Source organism: Nycticebus coucang, chromosome 13 (assembly GCF_027406575.1).
Source record: "Nycticebus coucang isolate mNycCou1 chromosome 13, mNycCou1.pri, whole genome shotgun sequence".
Lineage (NCBI taxonomy): Eukaryota > Metazoa > Chordata > Mammalia > Primates > Lorisidae > Nycticebus > Nycticebus coucang.
Genome location: NC_069792.1, coordinates 16,179,848 through 16,202,185, shown reverse-complemented (window position 1 = coordinate 16,202,185; position 22,338 = coordinate 16,179,848). Strand labels below are relative to the sequence as shown.

Here is a 22,338-nt window from a genome sequence, read left to right as displayed (position 1 = left end):
CACCATACCTGGTCAGGAAAATCCTGACTGATCATGTTAGCTACATGGCTCTTGCATCACAACAGTGCAACAGCTAATACAGGGCTGTCTGTGAGGGAGCTGTTAGCCAGTAAACAAATAACTATATTGGAACACCCTCCCTACTCACCTGATCTAGCCCCCAATGACTTTTTTCTTTATACAAAAAAAAAAGGAAATAGTGACAGGAAGACATTTTGATAGCATTCAGGACATCAAAGGTAATAATGACAACAGCTTTGACAGCCACCACAGAAAATGGTCCCAAACTGCCTGTGGTGTTGGAGCATAGCTTCCCAAGAGAAGTACTTTGAAGATGACTGTAGTGATATTCAGCAATGAGATATGTAGCACTTTTTCTAGGATGAGTCCACAAACTTAACTGTATCTGGCCACCAGCTCTCATGGATATGTACAGGAGATTAATGCCATATTCATGCCTGCTAACAGCATCCATTTTACAGCCCCTGGATGAAGGAGTAATTTCAACTTTCAAATCTTATTTAAGAAATTCATTTTGGTCTCGGCACCCACAGCTCAATGGTTAGGGCACCAGCCACATACACCAAGGCTGGCGGATTCAAACCCGACCCGGACCTGCCAAACAACGATGACAACTACAACAAAAAAATAGCCGGGCGTTATGGCACGCGCCTGTAGTCCCAGCTACTTGGGAGGCTGAGGCAAGAGAATGGCTTAAGTCCAAGAGTTTGAGGTTGCTGTGAGCTGCAACGCCACAGCACTCTACCCAGGGCGACATAGTGAGACTGTCTCAAAAGAAAAAAAAAAAAGGAATTCATTTTGTAAAAATATAGCTGCCATGGAGAGTGATTCTACTTATGAATCTGGGCAACGTAAACTGAGAAGCTTCTGGAAAGAATTCACTATTCCAGATACCATGAAGAGCATTTGTGATTCATGAGAGGAGGTCAAAGTATCCATATTAACAGGAATTTAGAAGAAACTGATTCCAGCCCTCTTAGAGGACTCTAAAATAGTAAGAGAATTAGAAGTAGAGCCTGAAGATGTGACTGAATTGCTGCAATCTCATGATTAAACTTAAATGAATAAAGACGTGCTTCTTATGGATGAGCAAAGAAAGCTGTTTCTTGAGTATAATCGACTCTGGTGAAGATGCTATAAAAACTGTTGAAATGACAACAAAGGATTTAGAATATTCCATAAACTTAGCTGATAAGGGTTTGAAAGAAATGACTTATTTTGAAAGAAGTTGTACTGTGGAAAAGATGCTATCATATGATATCACATGTTACATAGAAATTTTTTGTTAAAGGAAAAGTCAATCGATGCAGCAAACTTGTCTTATTTTTATTTATGTATTTATTTACTTTTTGAGAAAGAGTCTCACTATGTCACTCTCAGTAGAGTGCAGTGATGTCACAGTTCACAGCAACCTCCAACTCTTGGGCTTAAGCAATTCTCTTGCCTCAGCCTCCCAAGTAGCTGGGACTACAGGCACCTGCCACGACATCTGGCTATTTTTTTGTTGTCATTGTTTAGCAGACCCAGGTTGGGTTTGAACCCACCTGTCTTGGTGTATGTGGCTGGCGCCCTAACCACCATGCTACAGGCACCTAGCCTATTATTGTCTTATTTTTAGAAATTGCCACAGCAAACCCAACCATCAGCAATCACCACCCTGATCAGTCAGCAGCCATCACTGAAGTAAGACTAAATAGATTAGAACTTTGTGAAGGCTCATATGATCATTTTTTAAGCAAGATAGTACTTTTTTTTTTTTTGAAACAGTCTCACTCAGTGAGCCAGGTCAAGTGCTGCAGCATGATCACAGCTCCCAGCAACCTCAAACTTCTGGGCTCAAGCAATCAGCTTGCCTACGCTTACCAAGTAGCTGGGACTATAAGATGCCCACCACAATGCCTGGCCAATTTTTCTACTTTTAGTAGAGATGGGGTCCCACTCTTGCTCAGGCTGGTCTCGAACTCCTAAGCTCAAGCAATCCACCTGTCTCAGCCTCCCAGAGAGCTGGGGTTACAGGTGTGAGCCAGCACATGTGGCCCAAAACTACTTTTTAAATTAAGGCATGTATATTGTTTTGTTAACAATAGATAATGCTATTGCGCACTTCACAGACTGCAGTACAATAACATAACTTCATATGCACCAGAAAACCAAAAACTTCATGTGAATCATTTTACTGAAATATTTGCCTTATGTAATAGTCTACAGCTGAACCCAAAATCTCTCCGAAGTATACGTGTATATGTTATAGCATACAGCATTTCCTTTTTTTTCAAGTGCCCAGAGATGAACTATTGATAAGACTACGTTTCTATCTTTACTCTTAGGCAGTCAGCGAAAAAATTTTAGAAGTTAAAACAGAAAATAACACCCCCAAATTAGATTACTTTATGCTAGAAGAAAACTTATATGTATATATATTTTCAGCTAACTAATTAAAGTTGATGATTGTATGTGTGTATTAGCCGCATTAAAAAAAAAAAAAAAAAAAAAAAAAAACCTGCTCATCTACCATTAGTAGTGATTACAATATTTTTTTTTTGAGGGGGGGCCAGGGCTGGGTTTGAACCTGCCACCTCTGGCATACGGGGCCAGCGCCCTACTCCGTTGAGCCACAGGCGCCGCCGTGATTACAATATTTTGAGGGCGGCGCCTGTGGCTCAGTGAGTAGAGTGCCAGCCCCATATGCCGAAGGTGGTGGGTTCAAACCCAGCCCCGGCCAAACTGCAACAAAAAAAACAAATACAATATTTTGAGCAAGTTAATTCCTCTTACAGGGTCCAGTGCCTGAAGAAAGGCACCCATTTTACAGCTTAAAATTAACAAAACTAAATAAATTAACAAGCTAAATAAAGTGGGTTATCTAAGCCTGAAACAGAATTCTACCCTTTGGCCTCAATGAGCAGTAAGTACTCATTACCTCACCCGAGGTAGGGGGTTGCTAGTGGCAGAGCAAAAGCAAAGGAAACGAACTACTAAACTATCCTTTTTTTTTTTTTTTTTTTTTTTTTTTTCAGTTTTTGGCTGGGGCTGGGTTTGAACCCACCACCTCTGGCATATGGGGTCAGCGCCCTACTCCTTTGAGCCACAGGCACCACCTAAACTATCCATTATTGAGTGTACCTACATATACACAAGGCATGGTGCTAGGTGCTGTAATACACTATCACCTAATCCACAGGCTAACTGTGCAGCAGCAGGGTTTTGGGGGAGAGGTTTGGTGGGCAGGGTTTGCACTAGCAGTTCTTATCCCTATTCTATAGAGGAAGAGAATAATTGGCAGAGACAAATTTCAGATCTAGGGATGTTTAAATCCAGGACCCACAATATCGCAACTGAACTACACTTCTTACTAAAATCTCAATCAACAGAAATCATAAAGCTTCGCTTTTGGGGAATCATAAATAGCAAAATTTCCTTTCTTTCTGAAAGAAAAGAGAAAAAGAAACTTTTGTTGTCAGTATTAAAATGGTAGTCCACCCTATGTAGCCACACGTTGGTAAATAACAAAGGAGAAAGGTGCAACTGCAGTAAGTGAAAGTTTAGGAACAATTATCTGAAAAAGATGAAAACACCAGAAACTTTACAAGTCATTTTTCTATTGCTTATGGTCAAGCTAAGCAAAATTATGCAGCTATAAAGAAGATAATTTCATTTAGCTCTCTGCATTTTATCTCCAAATAAAACATATGTAACCTTGGGGAATGGGAAGATTCAATGTTCTAATTAGACAAACATACAAAAAGTGAAAATAGCACATTAAAAAGTATGCCTATATTCAAATTACATAACCCGCCTATATCCTTACTAAATACAACTTAATTTCATGTCATAGCCACCAAAACTCTGAATTTGAAAATAAAAAACAAGTATTCTACAAAATGTGTTTGGTACAATTCCTCTAATAGTTTACAGCGGATCTGAACAAATTTTATTTAGAAACAGAAAATATTGATAAAAATGTCAAGATCAAAATTACTATCTCTGGCACTGAACTATTGTATACTAAATTTTTCTTCTTATCTATAGTGTTATATTTTAGGAGACATGACTTTAATTACACGATAATCTACATTATAACAGCACTCAATATTAATAATTCTACAACATTCAGAGTTGTCAAGTGTTAGTCCACCATATTTTATTACATGGTTTCTCTATGTTACTGAGCTTTTCTTCACTAATAACAAATACATTAGCTTTAATAATATTGCTGTTTTGAATGAAATCCAGGAAGTTAATTCTTTGCTTAGAATGCTAAGATTCACTTCTATGATTTAAATAGTAACCAAATTAAAGTGTACATAAACATTGACTTCAAGATGTTAGTCGTATATAGATTTATTTCATTCTCTCAGAAAAAAAAATCTTAAAATATCTAAATGTCTGGATTTTAAAAATGATTTTTGAGCACTCACCGATTGCATGCTTATTCCAACTCGTTGAAAAACCATCCTAATTAGGCGCTTAATCCAGCCAAGCATTTAGATGGCAAAGTCTCCCCAAATTTGCATTTCAAGTACTTCAGGCATACATAGCAGCACATGGTCCATAAAGCACACTGAAAATTTAAAATGCAAACACTAGAATGAAATAATTATTACTTAGAATCTGTACTGTCTACATGTCTTACAAAGTAAGCCTAAAACATTTTAAAACTTCACACGTAAATTAAGAGAAAACAAGGTTTGCTTATGATCAATCAGCTTGCTTAAAATAACTAACAATACATGGTTGTTTTTTCTTTTACTCAAGTCAGAGTTCTTAGCTGGAAAGAACAAAAACCTACTTTGGCTAATTTAAGTAAAAAAACACATTTATGAAAAGATATCTGATGGGTGGCGCCTCTGGCTCAGTGGGTGGGGTGCCGGCCCCATATACCGAGGGTGGCGGGTTCAAACCCGGTCCTGGCCAAACTGCAACAAAGAGAAAGCTGGGCATTGTGGCAGGTGCCTGTAGTCCCAGCTACTCAGGGGGCTGAGGCAGGAGAATCGCCTAAGCCCTGGAGTTGGAGGTTGCTGTGAGCTGAGACGCTCGCAGCACTCTACCGAGAGCGATAGAATGAGACTGTCTCTACAAAAAAAAAAAAAAAAAATTAAAAAAAAAAAGAAAAGATAGCTGATGGAAAACCATCTTCAGAGAATTCAATTTATAGGCTATTCAGCTAGGAAAGACCTCCAAAACGTCAGCAGAATTGATCCTAGGAAAACACCACTGCAACTGCTACTGCCACTCATGACAGCACAGGGTCCACTTGGTTCCTCCTTTTCTGTGTCACCAGCTCCTGCGTTGCTGTCATACTGGGACATTTGCTTGATCAAGTCTGAAGTTCATATGTAGCAAAAGAGAGGCTGGGCCAGCTGTGGTAGTTCATGCCAGTAACCCCAACACTTTGGAAGGCTGAAACAGAAGGATCACTTGAGGCCAGAAGTTCAAGATCAGCCTGGGCAACACAGCAAGATCCACTCTCATAAAAAATAAATATAATAAAATAAAAAATAAAATAATTAGCCAGATATGGTGGTGCGTACTTATAGACCCAGCTACTTGGGAGGCTCAGGGAGGAAGAACACTTGTGTCCAAGAGTTGAAGGTTGCATGAGCTATGTTTGTATCCCAGTGTTCTAGCTTGGGCAAGGGGTAAGACCCTGCCTCCCCAATCAATCAATAAATCAATAAATGAGGGAGGCTGGCAAAACAAGAACATGCTATAATAACAGGTTCTGCTTCTCACCACAAGTTATGAAGAAAGGAATTCCAGAAACACAGAATATAAACTTGGATGCCAGAAGGCCAGAAATGACAAAAGTCCTCTTATACTCACAGCATAACATCCCTGCCAATCACTCTACTCTCCTCCCCACCCCACCCCCACATCAATACGCTGTATATATCTGACAGAATTAAAATGTTAACTTGTGTGGTACAGATGAGCTCACTGCCGGTGCTGATCTCCAATGAGATAAGGAGTTTGCACCCGAATCTAAACGCATTTTTCCCTAATCAAGAAAATCTCACTTGGCCAGCCCAGTGGCTTATGCCTGTAATCCTAGCAGTCTGGGACGCCAAGGCTGGAGGATCCCTTGAGCTTAGGAATTCAAGATTAGCCTGAGCAAGAGGGGTATACCCGTCTCCACTAAAAATAGAAAAGTTAGCCATGTGTTGTGGTGGATACATATAAATCCTAGCTATTCAGGAGACTGAGGCAGGAGTATTGCTTGAGCCCCAGAAATTTGAGGTTGCTGTGAGGTTAAGATGACACCATGTCACTCTAGCCTGGATAACAGAGACTGTGTCTTTAAAAAAAGAAAGAAAAGGCTCGGCACCCCTAGCACAGTGGTTACGGAGCCAGACATACACCGAGGGTGGTGGGTTCAAACCTGGCCCAGGTCTGCCAAACAACAAGAACAACTAACCAAAAAATAGAAAAAAATAGATGGGCGTTGTGGTGGGTGCCTGTAGTCCCAGCTACTTGGGAGGCTGAGGCAAGAGAATTGCTTAAGCCCAAGAGTTGGAGGGTGCTGTGAGCTGTGGCACCATGGCACTGTACCAAGGGCGACATGGTGAGACTCTGTCTCAAAAAAAAAAGAAAAGAAAGAAAGATAAAAAGAAATCACCGGCGGCATCTATAGCTCAAGTGGTTAAAGTGTCTGCCCCATACACTAGAGCTGGCAGGTTCCAATCCAGCCTGGGCCTGCCAAACAACGACAACTACAACCAAAAAATAGCCGGGTGTCATGGTGGGCGCCTGTAGTCCCAGCTACTCAGGAGGCTAAGGCAAGAGAATCGCTTGAGCACAGGAATTGAAGGTTGCTGTGAACTGGGAGTGGGTGACAACTTGAGCTTTGTCTAAAAAAAAAAAAAAAGCAGCAACAGGGGAAGCCAGAGACAGGAATGCTAGTTTAGATGAGAATCTGAGCTAAAAAGCTTGTACTGGGGGGAAAGACAAGGATCTGAGTAAGTAAATCCGGAAACCAGGTAGAAGAGTTTGACTCTACTATAGTAGATTCAATATAGTAGGAAAATCTGCTGAAGGCTCGGCACCTATTGCTCAAGCAGCTAAGGTGCCAACCACATACACCTAAGCTGGTGGGTTCAAAACCAGCCCAGGCCCACCAAAAAACAATGACGACTGCAACCAAAAGATAGGCAGGGGTTGTGGCAGGTGCCTCTAGTCCCAGCTACTTGGGAGGCAGAGGCAGGAGAATTGCTTGAGCCCAGGAGTTGGAAGTTGCTGTGAGCTGTGATGCCATTGCACTCTACCCAGGGTGACAGCTTGAGGCTCTGTCTCAAAAAACAAAACTGTTATAGCTGGGTGTGGTGGCTCACGCCTGTAATCCTAACACTTTGGGAGGCTGAGGCCGGAGGACTGCTCGAGACCAGCAGTCTGCCATGGCAGGGAGCTATGTTTATACCACCGCACTTTAGACAGGGTGACAGAACAAGACACTTCAGCTTTACATTTACAACAAACTTAAGTGGAAGGTACACAGATTTCCCATTTAAACACATTATCCCCACTATCAACATCCCACACAAGAATGGTACATTATAATCAATACAACTACACTGACATGCCATTGTCACCCAAAGCCCATAGTTTACATTATGGTTACTCAGTATTATACATTCTCTGGGTTTCAACAAATATGACACATATCCACCAAGACAGTATCATATAATTTCATTGCCCTAAAAATCCTGTGTTCAGCCTATTCATCCCCTGCTCCCCCCATGATCTTTGGCAATCACTGATCCTGTACTGTTCCACTGTTTTGTCTTTTCCTGAATGTCACACAACTGGAATCATATAATACATAACCTTTTTCAGATTGGCTTTTACCTAGTAATAGGCATTTAAGGTTCTTCCATGTCTTTTTTCCTGGTTTGATAATTCATTTATGTATGGTATTGAACAATATTCCAATGTCTGGATGTATCAGCCTATCCATTTACCTATTGAAGAACATCTTGTTGTTTCCAGGTTTTCTTCTTTTTTTTTTTTTTTTTTGAGATAATCTCACTCTGTTACCCAGGTTAGAGTACAGAGGCATCATCATAGCCCATTGCCTCAAACTCCTGGGCTCAAGTGATCTCCTGTCTCAGCCTCCTGAGTAGCTGGAACTACAGATGCCACCACATTTAGCTAGTATTTTTATTTTTGGTAGAGACAGGGTTTCACTGTTGCCCAGACTGGTCTCAAACACCAGGGCTCAAGGAATCCTTCCCCTCTTGGGCTCCCAAAATGCTAGGATTACAGAAATAAGCCACCACGCCTGGCCCCAAATTTAAACAATTATGATTAAAGCCACCATGTGCAGGTTTTATTCATTTTTAAAGGGACAGTGTATTAGTCACGGTTCTCCAGAGAAACAAAACCAGTACTATATATTTACATAGATCCAGAAAAAAGAGATTTATTGTAAGCAATTGGCTCTTATGATCACGGACCCTGAAAAATCTCACAATCTGCCATGTGCAAGCAGGAGATCTGATAGAGCGAATGGTGTCAAGTCCCAGTCCAAGTCCAAAGGCCTAGCCTGCTCTGAGGGCAGAAGACAACGTCCCCGCAGAAGCACAGAGCAAATTGGCCCTTCCTCTGCCTTGCTGTTTATAGACTCAAATGCCATCTCTTCCGGACATACCCTCTCAGACATACCCAGTAATAATGTTTTATTAGCTCTCTGGGCACCCCTCAGCTCAGTCCAGTTGACATATAAAAGTAACCATCACAGATACTGTAGTTTATAAAAATTATTTTTACTTGCCAGGAAGAGCTGTTTCCTAAGTCTGGGTTAGAGAAAAAGAACATAGCACATTGGCATAAAAAAAGAGATAAAATGAGTTAAGGTCTATAAAGTAATAAGAGAGGGAAGGACAGAAAGCTCAGCAAATACTTGCAGAACAAACAGGAAAAAATAAAGAGCACTGAGAAAAATAATCGATAGAGTAAAAAAAAAAAAGAAAAGAAAAAGGGAGTAGTACTGTCACCAAAACAGAGCGAAAGAGAAAAAAGAAAATTCTGAGAAAGGTAATGGCTGTTAAACACAGGAGGTAACAGAGCTGGTGGCCTCCTACTGCTACCCTTTTCTTCCAAACTTCACTGCTCCACAGCTCTCTGGGGCTTGTCAGTAAGTATTCCCCCCAATATACTCACTGGTGCGCTCTCCTGGCCCTCTCCCTTCCTTACTGAAACTTGGCTTTCCTTTAGAATACTACCTCTGCAGCAGTCCTGGCCTCCCCCAAAGGGTTCTGCTTATTTACTTACAGTTTATGTCAATACTATTGCCTATTAATTATTTCTGTCAGATCTTTTAAAAACTGTCTCACAAAGGTGAAACTACTATGTAGTGCAGACAAACTTTCTATTTCTTACCCTGGGTGGTCATTATATGGGTGCTTGCTTTGTGATAATTTACTGAGTGGTACATTTTATGTTTGTGCATTTTTGTGTGTTATACTTTAAAATTTTTTTAAAGTTTAAAAAGATTACTAAGAACCAGCCTGCATTTTGTTTTCTAGATCCCATATGAATGAATGATTTTATATACTATACATATGATATTTATATATACACACGCATTTATTCAACTTGTAAAAATTTTATGGAGATAGTAAGGCTTACGATCTACTCTACCACACTCTGTTATAGCCAATTTCTTTTTGTGGGGAAGGCTTGTTGGCAAATGATAGAAAAGAAAACCAAGAGTGAATGAGAAACTTTCAAAACAGACCTTCTTTTTCCTCCACAAACACCATAAAAATATGTAATGGTGTACGGCTAGGCTAATTAAAACTTAAAGCAGTCAAATAAAAGATAATATAAAATAATACTGGGCGGCGCCTGTGGCTCAAGTGAGTAGGGCGCCGGCCCCATATGCCAAGGGTGGTGGGTTCAAACCCAACCCCAGCCAAACTGCAACAAAAAAATAGCTGGGCGTTGTGGCGGGCGCCTGTAGTCCCAGCTGCTCGGGAGGCTGAGGCAAGAGAATCGCGTAAGCCCAAGAGTTAGAGGTTGCTGTGAGCCGTGTGACGCCACGGCACTCTACCCAAGGGCGGTACAGTGAGACTCTGTCTCTACAAAAAAAAAAATATATATATATATAAAATAATACTGCCTTCAACTAATGTAATACCTGTTTCTGAGATAGCTATAATAATAAAAAGTTAGCAGCAGTAAATAGTTTCACTATAATCCTGTTTGCAGTTATGACAAAACTGTCATTAGGCTGAGATTCATGTCTGTAATCCCAGCACTTTGGGAGGCTGAGGCTAGATGTTCAAGACCAGCCTGGGCATCATGGCAAGACCCCATCTCCACAAAAAATATTTTTTAATTAAGAAAAAAAGATTGGGGTGGCACCTGTGGCTCAAAGGAGTAAGGCACGGGCCCCATATGCTGGAGGTGGCGGGTTCAAGCCCAGCCCTGGCCACAAGAAAAAAAAAAAGAAAGAAAAAAAATTTTCATTAAATTTAAAATGCAAAAAAAAAACTCAAAGTTATAACAATATGGTAGGGCTTATTTTTATAAGGTCTTTGAGAACTATTTGAAGAAATGGCCATTTATGAGAAAGAAGAAATTTTCAGTTGGAGAAAATTTCTAAGAAGATTAATAGAACATTCTTAGTTATTTGGTTTGTTAAATCATCATCGTAATAATGTTTACTATTCTCGGCATACAAAGAGACAGGTAAACCATACCTGTGTATCCTAAATGACAGTCCACATTTTAAGGCCAATTAATGATGCAAAAGGACCATAAAGTAAAAAAACAAAGGAAAAAAACTTATTCCATTTAAAGTTACTGCCCCGGGCGGCACCTGTGGCTCAAGGAGTAGGGTGCCAGTCCCATATGCCAGAGGTGGCGGGTTCAAACCCAGCCCTGGCCAAAAAAAAAAAAAAAATAAAGTTACTGCCCTGTCTTTTGAGAAAATGGCCTTCTTACATTTTTGGTGTATAAATGTCTTTTCTTTTAGGAGATTAGGACAGTACATGGATGTTAATTGAATTTTAAAATACTAGCCTTAGGTTTGGTGCCCACAGCACAGTGGTAACGGGCACCAGCCACGAACCCGGCCCGGGCCAGCTTAAACAACGATGAAAACTGCAACAACAAAAAAATAGCCAGGTGTTGTGGCAGGTGAGTGTAGTCCCAGCTACTTGTGAGGCTGAGACAAGAGAATCGCTTAAGCCCAAGAGTTTGAGGCTGCTGTGAGCTGTGACATGGCAGTCTGCTGAGGGTGACATAGTGACGCTCTGTCTCAAAAATAAAATAAAATAAAACAAAACACTGTTCTTTGTTGTTGCAATGTAAAACTGTCAACCATATATAAACTTTCTATCCTATTTTTTGAGAATTAAACTTTGAAATTCAAGTCTAGTTACCACTGCTCTGCTGCTTATCAGTCTAGTTCAATGTTTTTCAACCTTTTTCATCCACAACACACTTGAACCTATAAAATTCCACAGCACACTTAAATTAGGTTGAACAAAAAAAGAGTAAAAACAGAATATAGTTTCTATGCTTTGAACTTCTTTTTTTTTTTTTTTTTTGTAGAGACAGAGTTTCACCTTATGGCCCTGGGTAGAGTGCCATGGCATCACACAGCTCACAGCAACCTCCAACTCCTGGGCTCAAGCGATTCTCTTGCCTCAGCCTCCCGAGCAGCTGGGACTACAGGCGCCTGCCACAACGCCCGGCTATTTTTCGGTTGCAGTTCAGCCGGGCCGGGTTTGAACCCGCCACCCTCGGTATATGGGGCCGGCGCCTTACCGACTGAGCCACAGGCGCCGCCCTATGCTTTGAACTTCTTTCAAAAGTAATTTAAATAATGATCTTTAAAAACTTTCAAAGTAGGGCGGCGCCTGTGGCTCAGTCGGTAAGGCGCTGGCCCCATATAGCCAGGGTGGCGGGTTCAAACCCAGCCTAGCCGGGCGTTGTGGCAAGCGCCTGTAGTCCCAGCTACTCGGGAGGCTGAGGCAAGAGAATCGCCTAAGCCCAGGAATTGGAGGTTGCTGTGAGCTGTGTGAGGCCACGGCACTCTATCGAGGGCCATAAAGTGAGACTCTGTCTCTACAAAAAAAAAAAAAAAAAACTTTCAAAGTATACCTAACATCCTCAAAAGTCACTGGTCTAGTTGATACCATATAGTATATACCAAACTATAAAACAACAATATAGTAGTATTCAACCTGTGGGCACAATTTCTTGGCAGTAATTTAGAATATTCTTTATTGTTCATGCAAAATTAAGTGCATTGCTATGTGCCCATTACCTAGCACGAAAACTGACAATGTCATTTCTTTCAGTCCACAAATGAATACATCTCATGCCCTGTAGTACACCTCTCAACAAAAAGTAAAACTGTTGAAATAAGAGGTCTATGAACATAAGCTAATTAAAACTTGATGAAAATTCTTTCAAGTCAATGGGCTTTAGATAGGAAATTTTTTTTTAAGACAGTCTCACTATGTTGCCCTTGGTAGAGTGCTGTGGTGTGACAGCTCACAGCAACCTCAAACTCTTGGGCTTAAGCAATTCTCTTGCCTCAGCCTCCCAAGTAGCTGGGACTACAGGCACCTGCCACAACACCCGGCTAGCTTTTGTTGCAGTTGTCATTGTTGTTGTTTAGCTGGCCAGGACCGGGTTTGAACCCACCAGCCTCAGTGTATGTGGCTGGCACTGTAACCACTGTGCTATGGGTGCCAAGCCAAAGGCTTTAGATAGGAAATTAAACTTAAGAACATTTGGATGCCTGGGGAGAGGCAGGGCTGTACATAATAGGGTCCCCTCCTCCCCCTGGTCAGGAAAAAAAAAAAACAAACAACATTTTGAAGTTATCTTCCCTCTGTATGATAAAAGAATTCTTGTCTAGAGGGTGATTGGGAAAAAGTTAAAAAATAAAAAAAGACAGGTACATGGAGGTTATATTTCCATTTGACTGTAAGTGTGCCATTTTCACGGGAGGATCTCTAAAATATAACCCCATAGTGAATGACATAGGTATTTTCTTTTTAAAGTATTTTTGTTATTTTAAGCAGTCCATGCAAATGAATGAATATTCTGGCATATATATATATATATATATATATATATATATTTTTTTTTTTTTTTAGAGACAGAGTCTCACTTTATGGCCCTGGGTAGAGTGCCATGGCATCACACAGCTCACAACAACCTCCAACTCCTGGGCTTAAGTGATTCTCTTGCCTCAGTCTCCCGAGTAGCTGGGACTACAGGCCGGCATATATTTTAAGACAATCTTTTGAAAAGACTGGTCACAATAATGATCCTGGTACAGACATCAATAGAAGCAAACAATGGCCATTTAATTATCCTTACATTATAAGAGAGAAGTCAATAGTATTTTTCACTGACTAACAATGCTATCACTAGGCCTAGGCAAATGATGAAAATTTACTATATAAAGGTAATTTTGGCAAGTTGTAAAATAATTACTGTCCCCTGCGTAATTATTATGTGCATAAAAATTGCTTTACAGAAAAAAACTCAGTAAATTATAACTTTGTAAATGAAGATGTTTAGTTTTTAAAAGCTGGTAAGGGGCGGCGCCTGTGGCTCAAGGGGTAGGGCGCCGGTCCCATATGCCGGAGGTGGTGGGTTCAAACCCAGCCCCGGCCAAAAAAAAAATAAAAAAAAATAAAAATAAAAGCTGGTAAGGATATTTACTAAAGCATTAGTTGTGAAAGAAAATCTAGAGGCAATCTAAACGTCCACAATAGGGAAATAGTTAGCAGAGGTGGTACATGCCGAGAGTCCCAGAGAGGATCATGGGAGCCAGGAGTGTAAGGTTGCAATGAGCTATTGTGACACCACTGCTCTCTAGCCAAGGCAAAAGAGTGAGCCCCTGCCTCAGTTTAAAAAAAAGGGGGGGCGGGGGAATAGTAAAAATAAATTACGTATACCCATTCTAAGTTTATGGCCATTAAACAAAAAAGGGATACACATGGAAAAATTTTCATGATAAAATGCTGAATGAAGAGGAAAGGTGGTTATTTTGAGATAGTGTGCCTTACTAACTCCTTTGCCAATAAAGTAATAAATTTCCCCTTCCTTATTTTAAACAAACAAAAAAATGCCGTATGAAAAATGTTACAAACTAAAATGTGAACAGGATTCTACTGAAAAAAAAAAAAAAAAAAAAAAAAAATGGGCATGAAGGTTCATGCTTATATTCTCAGCATTTGGGACCGCCCGGGTGGGAGTACTGCTGGAGCCCAGGAGTTTTGGTTTACAGTGAGCTATGATCATACCACTGTACTTCAGCCTGGGTAACAAGAGTGAGAGCATCCTCTCTCTAAATTTAAAAAAAAAAAAAGAAAATAAAAATAAAACAAAGCAACAGAAATAGTGGTGAAATAGATGTTTCAGAAAAAAAAGATATGAAAATATACCAAAACATAACATTGACTATCTGAGGCGTGGTGGTGGGTCTATTTTTCTTTTTCACCTTTATGCACTTGTGTATTGTTTATATGTTTTTTCCAATAGGATATATGTACTACTTTTGTAATTTTTAAAGACCTCTAATATTTTTAAAATAAGTAAACACATAAACATTATTTAAACTTTGGATCATACCATCAAGTAATAGTATAAACTTTGAAGAAACCTTATAGGCTATATTAGTAGTTCCCAACTTTAGACATTCATACTTGCTTCATGATTTTAGTCATATCCAGATGTTCTTAATGTTTTAATCAACTCACTTTTTAAAAAGTTAAATTTAGGGAGGCTGAGGCAGGAGAATTGCCTAAGCCCAGGAGTTGGAGGTTGCTGTGAGCCGTATGACGCCACGGCACTCTACTGAGGGCAATAAAGTGAAACTCTGTCTCTACAAAAAAAAAAAGAGTTAAATTTAGGCTTGGTGCCCATAGCCCAGTGGTGGGTGGCAGGTTCGAACCTGGCCCAGACCAGCTAAACTGTAACAACAACAAAAAAAAAGCCAGGTGTTGTGGCAGGCACCTGTAGTCCCAGGTACCTGGGAGGCTGAGGTAAGAGAACCACTTAAACCCAAGAGTTTGTGGTTGCTGTGAGCTGTGACACCACAGCATTCTACAGAAGGCGACAAAGTGAGACTTTTTTTTTTGTAGAGACAGAGTCTCACTTATGGCCCTCGGTAGAGTGCCGTGGCCTCACACAGCTCACAGCAACCTCCAACTCCTGGGCTTAAGCAATTCTCTTGCCTCAGCCTCCCGAGTAGCTGGGACTACAGGCACCCGCCACAACGCCCAGCTATTTAGTGAGACTATCTTAAAAAGAAAAAAAAAAGTTAAATTTAGCTTCATCACAAGCAGTATTATCTATTCAACTAGAGTTTGTTATTCTAGGATATTTTTCACAATATACTTTAAAATGCCTAACTACAGATTATATTCCTTATTGGAGCGCAGAGATAAAAAGGGATATCTTGGCTAAAATAAATACAAAGTTGATACCCATCTCACCTGAAATCATCTCTGTAGGAAACCAGTCTACTCTACCAACAGCATGCATGATACAGTTATCTCTCTCAATATCCATGGGGGATTGGTTCTAGGAATCCTGTGAATACCAAAATCTATAGACACTTTAAGTCCTTAATATAAAATGGTATAGTATTTGCATGGCAACTACACATATCCTCTCATATATTTGAAATCATCTGTGCATTATTTATAATACCTATTACAATATAAATGCTATGTAAATAGTTGCTATATTGCATTATTTGTATGCTATATGTTGTTAATTTTTATTATAATTTTTCAAATATTTTCCATTCTTGGACCTAGTACTCATGGTTACAGAAGGCTGTATCAGTTGTTACTAGTACATAAAAAATCCATTGCAAAAGGTAATAAAATTTCTTAGAGTTTAAAAAAAAAAAATCTTACTGGGAGTGTTGGCTGACATCTGTAATCCTTGCACTCTGAGAGGCTGAGGTAGGAGGATCCCTTGAGCTCAGGAGTTCAAGACCAAGCCTGAGCGAGAGTGTGACCCCAACTCTACTAAAAATAGAAAAATTTGCCAGGTGTTATGGCAGGTGCCTTGAGTCCCAGCTACTCGGTAGGCTGAGGAAAGAGGATTGTTTGAACCAGGAGTTTAAGGCTGCTATATAAGGTAGGCTGATATCATGGGCATTCTAGCCTGGAGCAACAGAGTGAGATGGTCTCATAAATAAATAAGATTTTATTTATTTATACTGTTTTACATATTGACATTTATATACAAAATAATGCACTATAACGTATGTTTTAGCAATCATAGAGACTTAATTTAACTTTCCTATTTTGTCTAACTTTTTGCATTTTTACAACCAACTCACACTAATCAGATACAGCTGTATAAATTAATCTGTTAAATGATATCAAATATTTATACAATACAATTTGTTTGGCAATATTGACTTGCAGATTGGCTGGCTGCCAACAGCAAATTAAGGAACTGTTTCAGAGTGGCATGTTCTGGTCCCTAGAACAGCAGCCCTGAATATTCTCCCAGCTGATACATGTATTTGACTTTACTAGTCACTCTCTAGCTTTTTTTCTTTCTTTTTTTTTTTTGTAGAGACAGAGTCTCACTTTACCGCCTTCAGTAGAGTGCCATGATGTCACAGGACTCACAGCAACCTCTAGCTCTTGGGCTTCAGCGATTCTCCTGCCTCAGCCTCCAGAGCAGCTGGGTCTCTAGCTTTTGAGAGGAAAGAACCAACATGTAATTGAGAAATGCACTTGCAACTTAATGTAACAAATGATTTGTATCCCTAGGGAATATAAAGTGCTGGCAAACCAAGAAACAAAGATCGAAAGCCCAATGGAACAATAGGCATAGGGCCTGAGTAGGCATTTTACAAGTGGAAACACAAATGGACAATAAATGTGAAGCACCAGTAATCAACTGTTAACTAAAACTGATGCCATTTTCCTCCATCAAAGCATCATCAGTGGTTTTCATTAAATGCTGGGATTATGGTGTCATACTTTGTTACTTATCTAAATTATGACATTTCTATCAACAAGTACCTAATAAAAATATAAGAGAATAGTTGAGAAGCTGAGTAATTAACATTTCAAAGAAGAGTGATGCAGTAATACTCATTATAAGACAGACCAAGAAAACAAACTCATGGCCACATGCACACCCATAATCCTAGCACTCTGGGAGGCCAAGGTGAGTGGATTACTTGAGTGCAGGGGTTCTCTACTAAAAACTAGCTGGGCATTGTGGTGGGTGCCTATAGTCCCAGCTACTCGGGAGGCTGGAAGCTGAGGCAAGAAGATCACTTGAGCCCAGGAGTTTGACGCTGCTGTGAGCTATGACACCAAGGAACTCCAGTCATGGCAACAGAGTGAGACTCTGTCTCTAAATAAATAGAAAGAAAGAAAACAAACTCAAGGAAACTGAAGTACCAGCTCTTCAGACCTATTGTACACCTGCTTTTCTTTTGTCCTCCCCACTCCCCGCACCCCCGGCTATTTTCTTTGTCCAGTCTTTACATTTATAAATTCACCAGTTCCCCATATCTATTACCTTTATATTCATCAGGTCAATGCACTGATCTTTTCATATCTTTGACAGTGTCAGCTCACTACCATCCTGTAAGATGAATTTGAGTTTGGTGCTTCTTTGCTCTGTAATTTCAAACTCCTTACATGTGGCACTCATTTCCTTCAAAAGTTGAGTCTGACCTTACTTCTGGACTTCTGAATTACTCCTATACGGTAAGAATCCAAAGCCCCCTTGGGCAGCGCCTGTGGCTCAGTGAGTAGGGCACAGGCCCCATATGCCGAGGGTGGCGGGTTCAAACCGAGCCCTGGCCAAATTGCAACAAAAAAAAAAAAAATAGCCAGGCGTTGTGGCGGGTGCCTGTAGTCCCAGCTGCTCAGGAGGCTGAGGCAAGAGAATTGTGTAAGCCCAGGAGTTGGAGGTTGCTGTGAGCCGTGTGACGTCATGGCACTCTACCGAGGGCGGTACAATGAGACTGTCTCTACAAAAAAAAAAAAAAAAAGAATCCAAAGCCCCAATTTAATAGGCCTTCTCCACTGTCCTCTGAATAAGCCTATCTGTCTCCATTCTAGTTCCTGATCCATCTAATGCTATGTAGATGGAGACACTATCTTAGAAGTAGTTTAAGCTTGGGAAGATGATGGATAGACAAAATAATATAAACATCAAGTAGATGCTATGTGGTAAAAAAGTGGAGACCAGCCATTAATGTACTGTATTTTCCCTTTTACTTCTCCCCTTTAGCCATATATTAAAGAATAAAAAAAGGTGGGATGTGGTGGCTCACACGTGTAATCCCAGCACTTTGGGTGGCCAAGGTGAAAGGACTGCTTGAGGCTGGAGTTTAAGCCCAGCCTGGGCAACAAAGCAAGACTCCCATCACTACAAAAAATTTTTAAATTATATTAAATTATCCAGCCATGGTGGTACATACATGTGGCCCCAGCTATTAAGGAGGCTGAGGTGGGAGGATAGCTTCAGCCCAGTAATTTGAGTTTGCAGTGAGTTATGAACCACTACACCCCAATCTGGGCAACAGAGCTAGACCCAGTCTCTAAAAATAAATAAATAAATAAATAAATAACACATTTGTTGAACTGTATATACTTTGCTCAAAACTTCAAATCTAGGGCCTGTGCCTCAAGGAGTAGGGCACCAGCCCCATATACCGGAGGTGGTAGGTTCAAACCCAACGCTGGCCAAAAACTGCAAAAAAATAAAAAATAAAGTAATTAATTAAACGGGCAGCGCCTGTGGCTCAAAGGAGTTGGGTGCTGGCCCCATATGCTGGAGGTGGCGGGTTCAAGCCCAGTCCTGGCCAAAAACTGCAAAAAAAAAAAATAATAATAATAATAATTAAAAAAAAACTTCAAATCTAGTTGTACTCAATCTTTCACTGTTTCAAAGAACCAAACCAACCTCTCTCACCCTTGTTTTGTACCCATGTAAATTTCCAGATTCCCCCCCCCCTTAGGAATCTGTAACTCAACAGACATAATTTTCTCCTGCAGTTTCATTCATTCTGCAACTCTTTGGACAGTCAACTGTAGTTAAAAGAGCAAAAACTTTGCAATGACAATGATCAAAATTAGTACCCTGACATCGACCTCACACCCTTTCAGCAGTGTGACCTTGGCAAATTGTGACTTCTCTTAATTTCCTTTTCCTTCAACTGTAAAATGGAGATAATACTAGCTTTATGAGGAATACTACCTGTAATCCTCAAGTTTGGAGAGGCTGAAAAGCCGCAGCAAAGTAGCAAAATCCCCATCTCTACAAAAAAATAGAAAAATTAGGCCGGAGTGGTGGAGTGCAACTGTAGTCCCAGCTACTCAGGAGACTGAGGCAGGAGGATTACTTAAGCCCAGGAGTTTGAAGTTACGTAGTAAGTTATGATAGCTCCACTACACTCTAGCCTGGGCAAAAGAGAGAGACAGACACAGACACACAGACACACACACACAAATGAGGATAATGGCTACTTCATACAGCTGTTAAAACTAAATAGGTGCTAAAAAAAAATGAATAGGTAGAACAATTTCATAGTGCTTCATATGTACGAAGACCTCTCTAAATAGAAATTATCAATACAATTAGTACTGCTTGAAGGCAAAAAACACTACTGCCTGGATTATTTAGTATCTTTGGTTTTGAAAACCTGAGCCACCGGGTAACGAGACTGCAGAGAGAGAGCTGCCTCAATTCTTAAAGAAGCAGTACGAATTAGCGCCGTCTAATGTGCGCCTTAGTTAACCCCCTCAAAAGGGAAGCCTTACTGATCATGACAGACGCACAGACATACGTAAAAAAAGAGATGAAATGAATGTCTGGGATTTATCTGAAAATAACCCGGTGAAGGCGAGCAGGAATAGTCATGTACAGACAATTACTGGAAGTGGGTGATGAAACACCGAGGTCTTTATGCTAACTCGCTCAAATTCTCCATAGTTTTGAAGATTTCCATAACATTTTTTAAATGCCCAAAGGCCAACTTTGGGGCTTCATGCAACCCTGGTCACGGTCAGGAACGTACTCTGGAACGGCGAAAAGCGACATCTTAACACAACACAGGTGAAGCTGGTTAAACTCCGGGGACGACCAGGGAGCGCGCTCCGCGTCCCGGAGTCCGCCAGGCCCGGCTGGAGCGCACCCGCGGAGCGCGGCTCCCAGAGTCCCGGGGAGAGGGCGCTACACCCAAGGAACCGCCGCCCGGCGGCCGGCGCGGGAACCCGGGACTCCGAAATCGGACAGAAAGGCGGGGGAAGGGAAGACGCGTAGACTGGGAGCGAGCGAGCCGCAGCGCTCAGGCCGAATCGGTCGGCCGGCCACCCTGCGCTCCAGCAAACCCCGGACACGCGAGGGCCTCAGCCCCTCCAGCTGCCCGGAACGTATCCTCAAGCCGGCCACTCGGCAAACACCCAGCCGGCTCACAGAGCCCGCGTCTCGCCCGTAAAGCGTCTCGCCCGTAATCCCGACCCGGGCTCCTTTAGCTCCCACCCTGAGTATTACCAGAGCGTCCCCGCCGCCTTCAGGTCCGGAGCCGCCTCCCTGTCCCCCTCGCTAACCGCTTTTTTCCGAGGCCGGAGCGCCACTCACCTCCCGCGCGCGGCAGCCAGCACCACCTCTACTACTCAGGCTTCCAGCTTCGTCGTCCCATGGCGTTGCTGCCAATCAGTCAATGCCCTCCCCGAACTGGGGCCAAGCTGACCAATCAGCTGTTGCCTACGCTCGGAGGCGGGCACAGGGAGCCGCCTAGCCCTTTCAGCGTGCGCACGCGCGGGATTGTGGGTGGGGCCTGTGCTTCAAGCGAGCACCTGGCTTGGTGCTATGGCTATTTTGCGCAGGTGTGTAGGAAGGAAACTTCGTGCTCTAGGTGTGTAGGAAGCCCCACGTTCCTAATGTTGCTGTCAGTGTGAGTCTTAAGGCCTTGTTAAACTAACACTTTGAGCCCGTTTCTTCCTACGCGGTAGGAACTTGTGTTCACCCGGCAAATCTGCTTATGCAGACCTCACATCCGGGGTGTTTCTCTTAGGCAGGGGTAGCTTTGCGGAGCGTGCGGAGTGCCCAATGGATAAGGTTTCTACTTCATGGTCTTCAGTTCCTACGTCTGTTTAGTCTGATTCATCCGGGCACATGCTTTCTAAATGGCTGAATATTCTAGGACACTCTGGATTTCAAATAATTCTGTCATGAAAATAATGATCATTACATTTATTATCTATTCAGCATAGTAAAGTGTGTGGGCGTGACAAAAGATTCATCTCAGGGGTGAAGAACCCGTCAGTATTTCGATATGGCCTTTCCAGAGACTGTTTGAGATTGGTTTTCTCTTACCCTCCCTTGCAATTGATCCCCGACGTCCGCTGGGCTGGCACCCAAGCTCTGATGTTCTTGCCCTGGGTGGCCAAAGTCATCTCCTGGTGACAGCTTACCTGTTTCAGCAAGTGCATTAATTCATTTACTCAACAAGGGCATGTTGGGGGCCCACTATGACAGTACAAAGATTTTTTAAAGAGCCTTGAACCACGCCCTAAGGGAGTCTGTAGGATGACAGCGAGATAAAAACCTAAACTTAACGTATGCGAACAAATATTATAATGAATCAAGATGGGAGCTGAGGCGTCTATGGGGTGTCTCAAGGAATGCTTCCTGAGAAGTGAGTGGTTGGCCTCAGGCCTGATGAAAGAGCTAGAGCGGGGGTAGGGAACCTTTTCATGTTGGAAGACCGAATTGATTTAGCTATAATGAAATAAGGCTGCATTCAAGTTACTTCAAGTAGGTACACTTTAAAATGTACATTATTTTGTAAAAATCTAACAACTATGTACTTACTTCCAAAAATGAAAACTATTTGTTAATTTTATTTTGTCTTATTTTATTTTTTAGAGACATAGTCTCACTTTGTCTCTCTCAGTAGCGTGCTGTAGCATCACAGCTCACAGCAACCTACAGCTCTTGGGCTTAGGCGATCCTCTTGCCTCAGCCTCCCGAGTAGCTGGGACTACAGGCACCCGCCACAACGCCTGGCTATTTTTTTGTTGCAGTTTGGCCAGGGCTGGGTTGGAACCCGCCACCCTCTGTACATGGGGCCCCGCACCCTATTCACTGAGCCACAGGCACTGCCCTATTTGTTAATTTTAAAGTTAACTAATCTTTTAATAGATTTGTTGTTTTTGTTGGAAAGCATTTCAATATTGGGTTGCAGCATGGAGGTCCACAGTTTCATTTGACCTCTGAATGGGGATCAGTGGACTTCTAAATGGGTATCAGTCATTTGTGACCTTAAGGCCACAGGTTTCTCACCTGTAA

At 41.6% G+C, this 22,338-nt stretch overlaps 1 protein-coding gene across 2 annotated transcripts in view; it reads right to left on the bottom strand.

The window, feature by feature from the left end:
* MTFR1 (mitochondrial fission regulator 1) overlaps positions 1 to 20,718 on the bottom strand; it is a 66,114-nt gene extending 45,396 nt beyond the window's left edge. Inside the window, exons 1-2 of one of the 2 annotated variants that reach the window (XM_053558639.1) lie at positions 20,626 to 20,718; positions 4,440 to 4,582 (exon numbers count right to left, since the gene is read on the bottom strand). In XM_053558639.1, coding sequence (XP_053414614.1) covers positions 4,440 to 4,505 — 66 coding nt within the window. In that variant the 5' untranslated portion in view covers positions 4,506 to 4,582; positions 20,626 to 20,718. Of the gene's footprint in view, positions 1 to 4,439; positions 4,583 to 20,538 lie in introns of both variants that reach the window. The other variant, XM_053558638.1, reaches the window with a different exon arrangement.
* Positions 20,719 to 22,338: the final 1,620 nt, after the last annotated feature.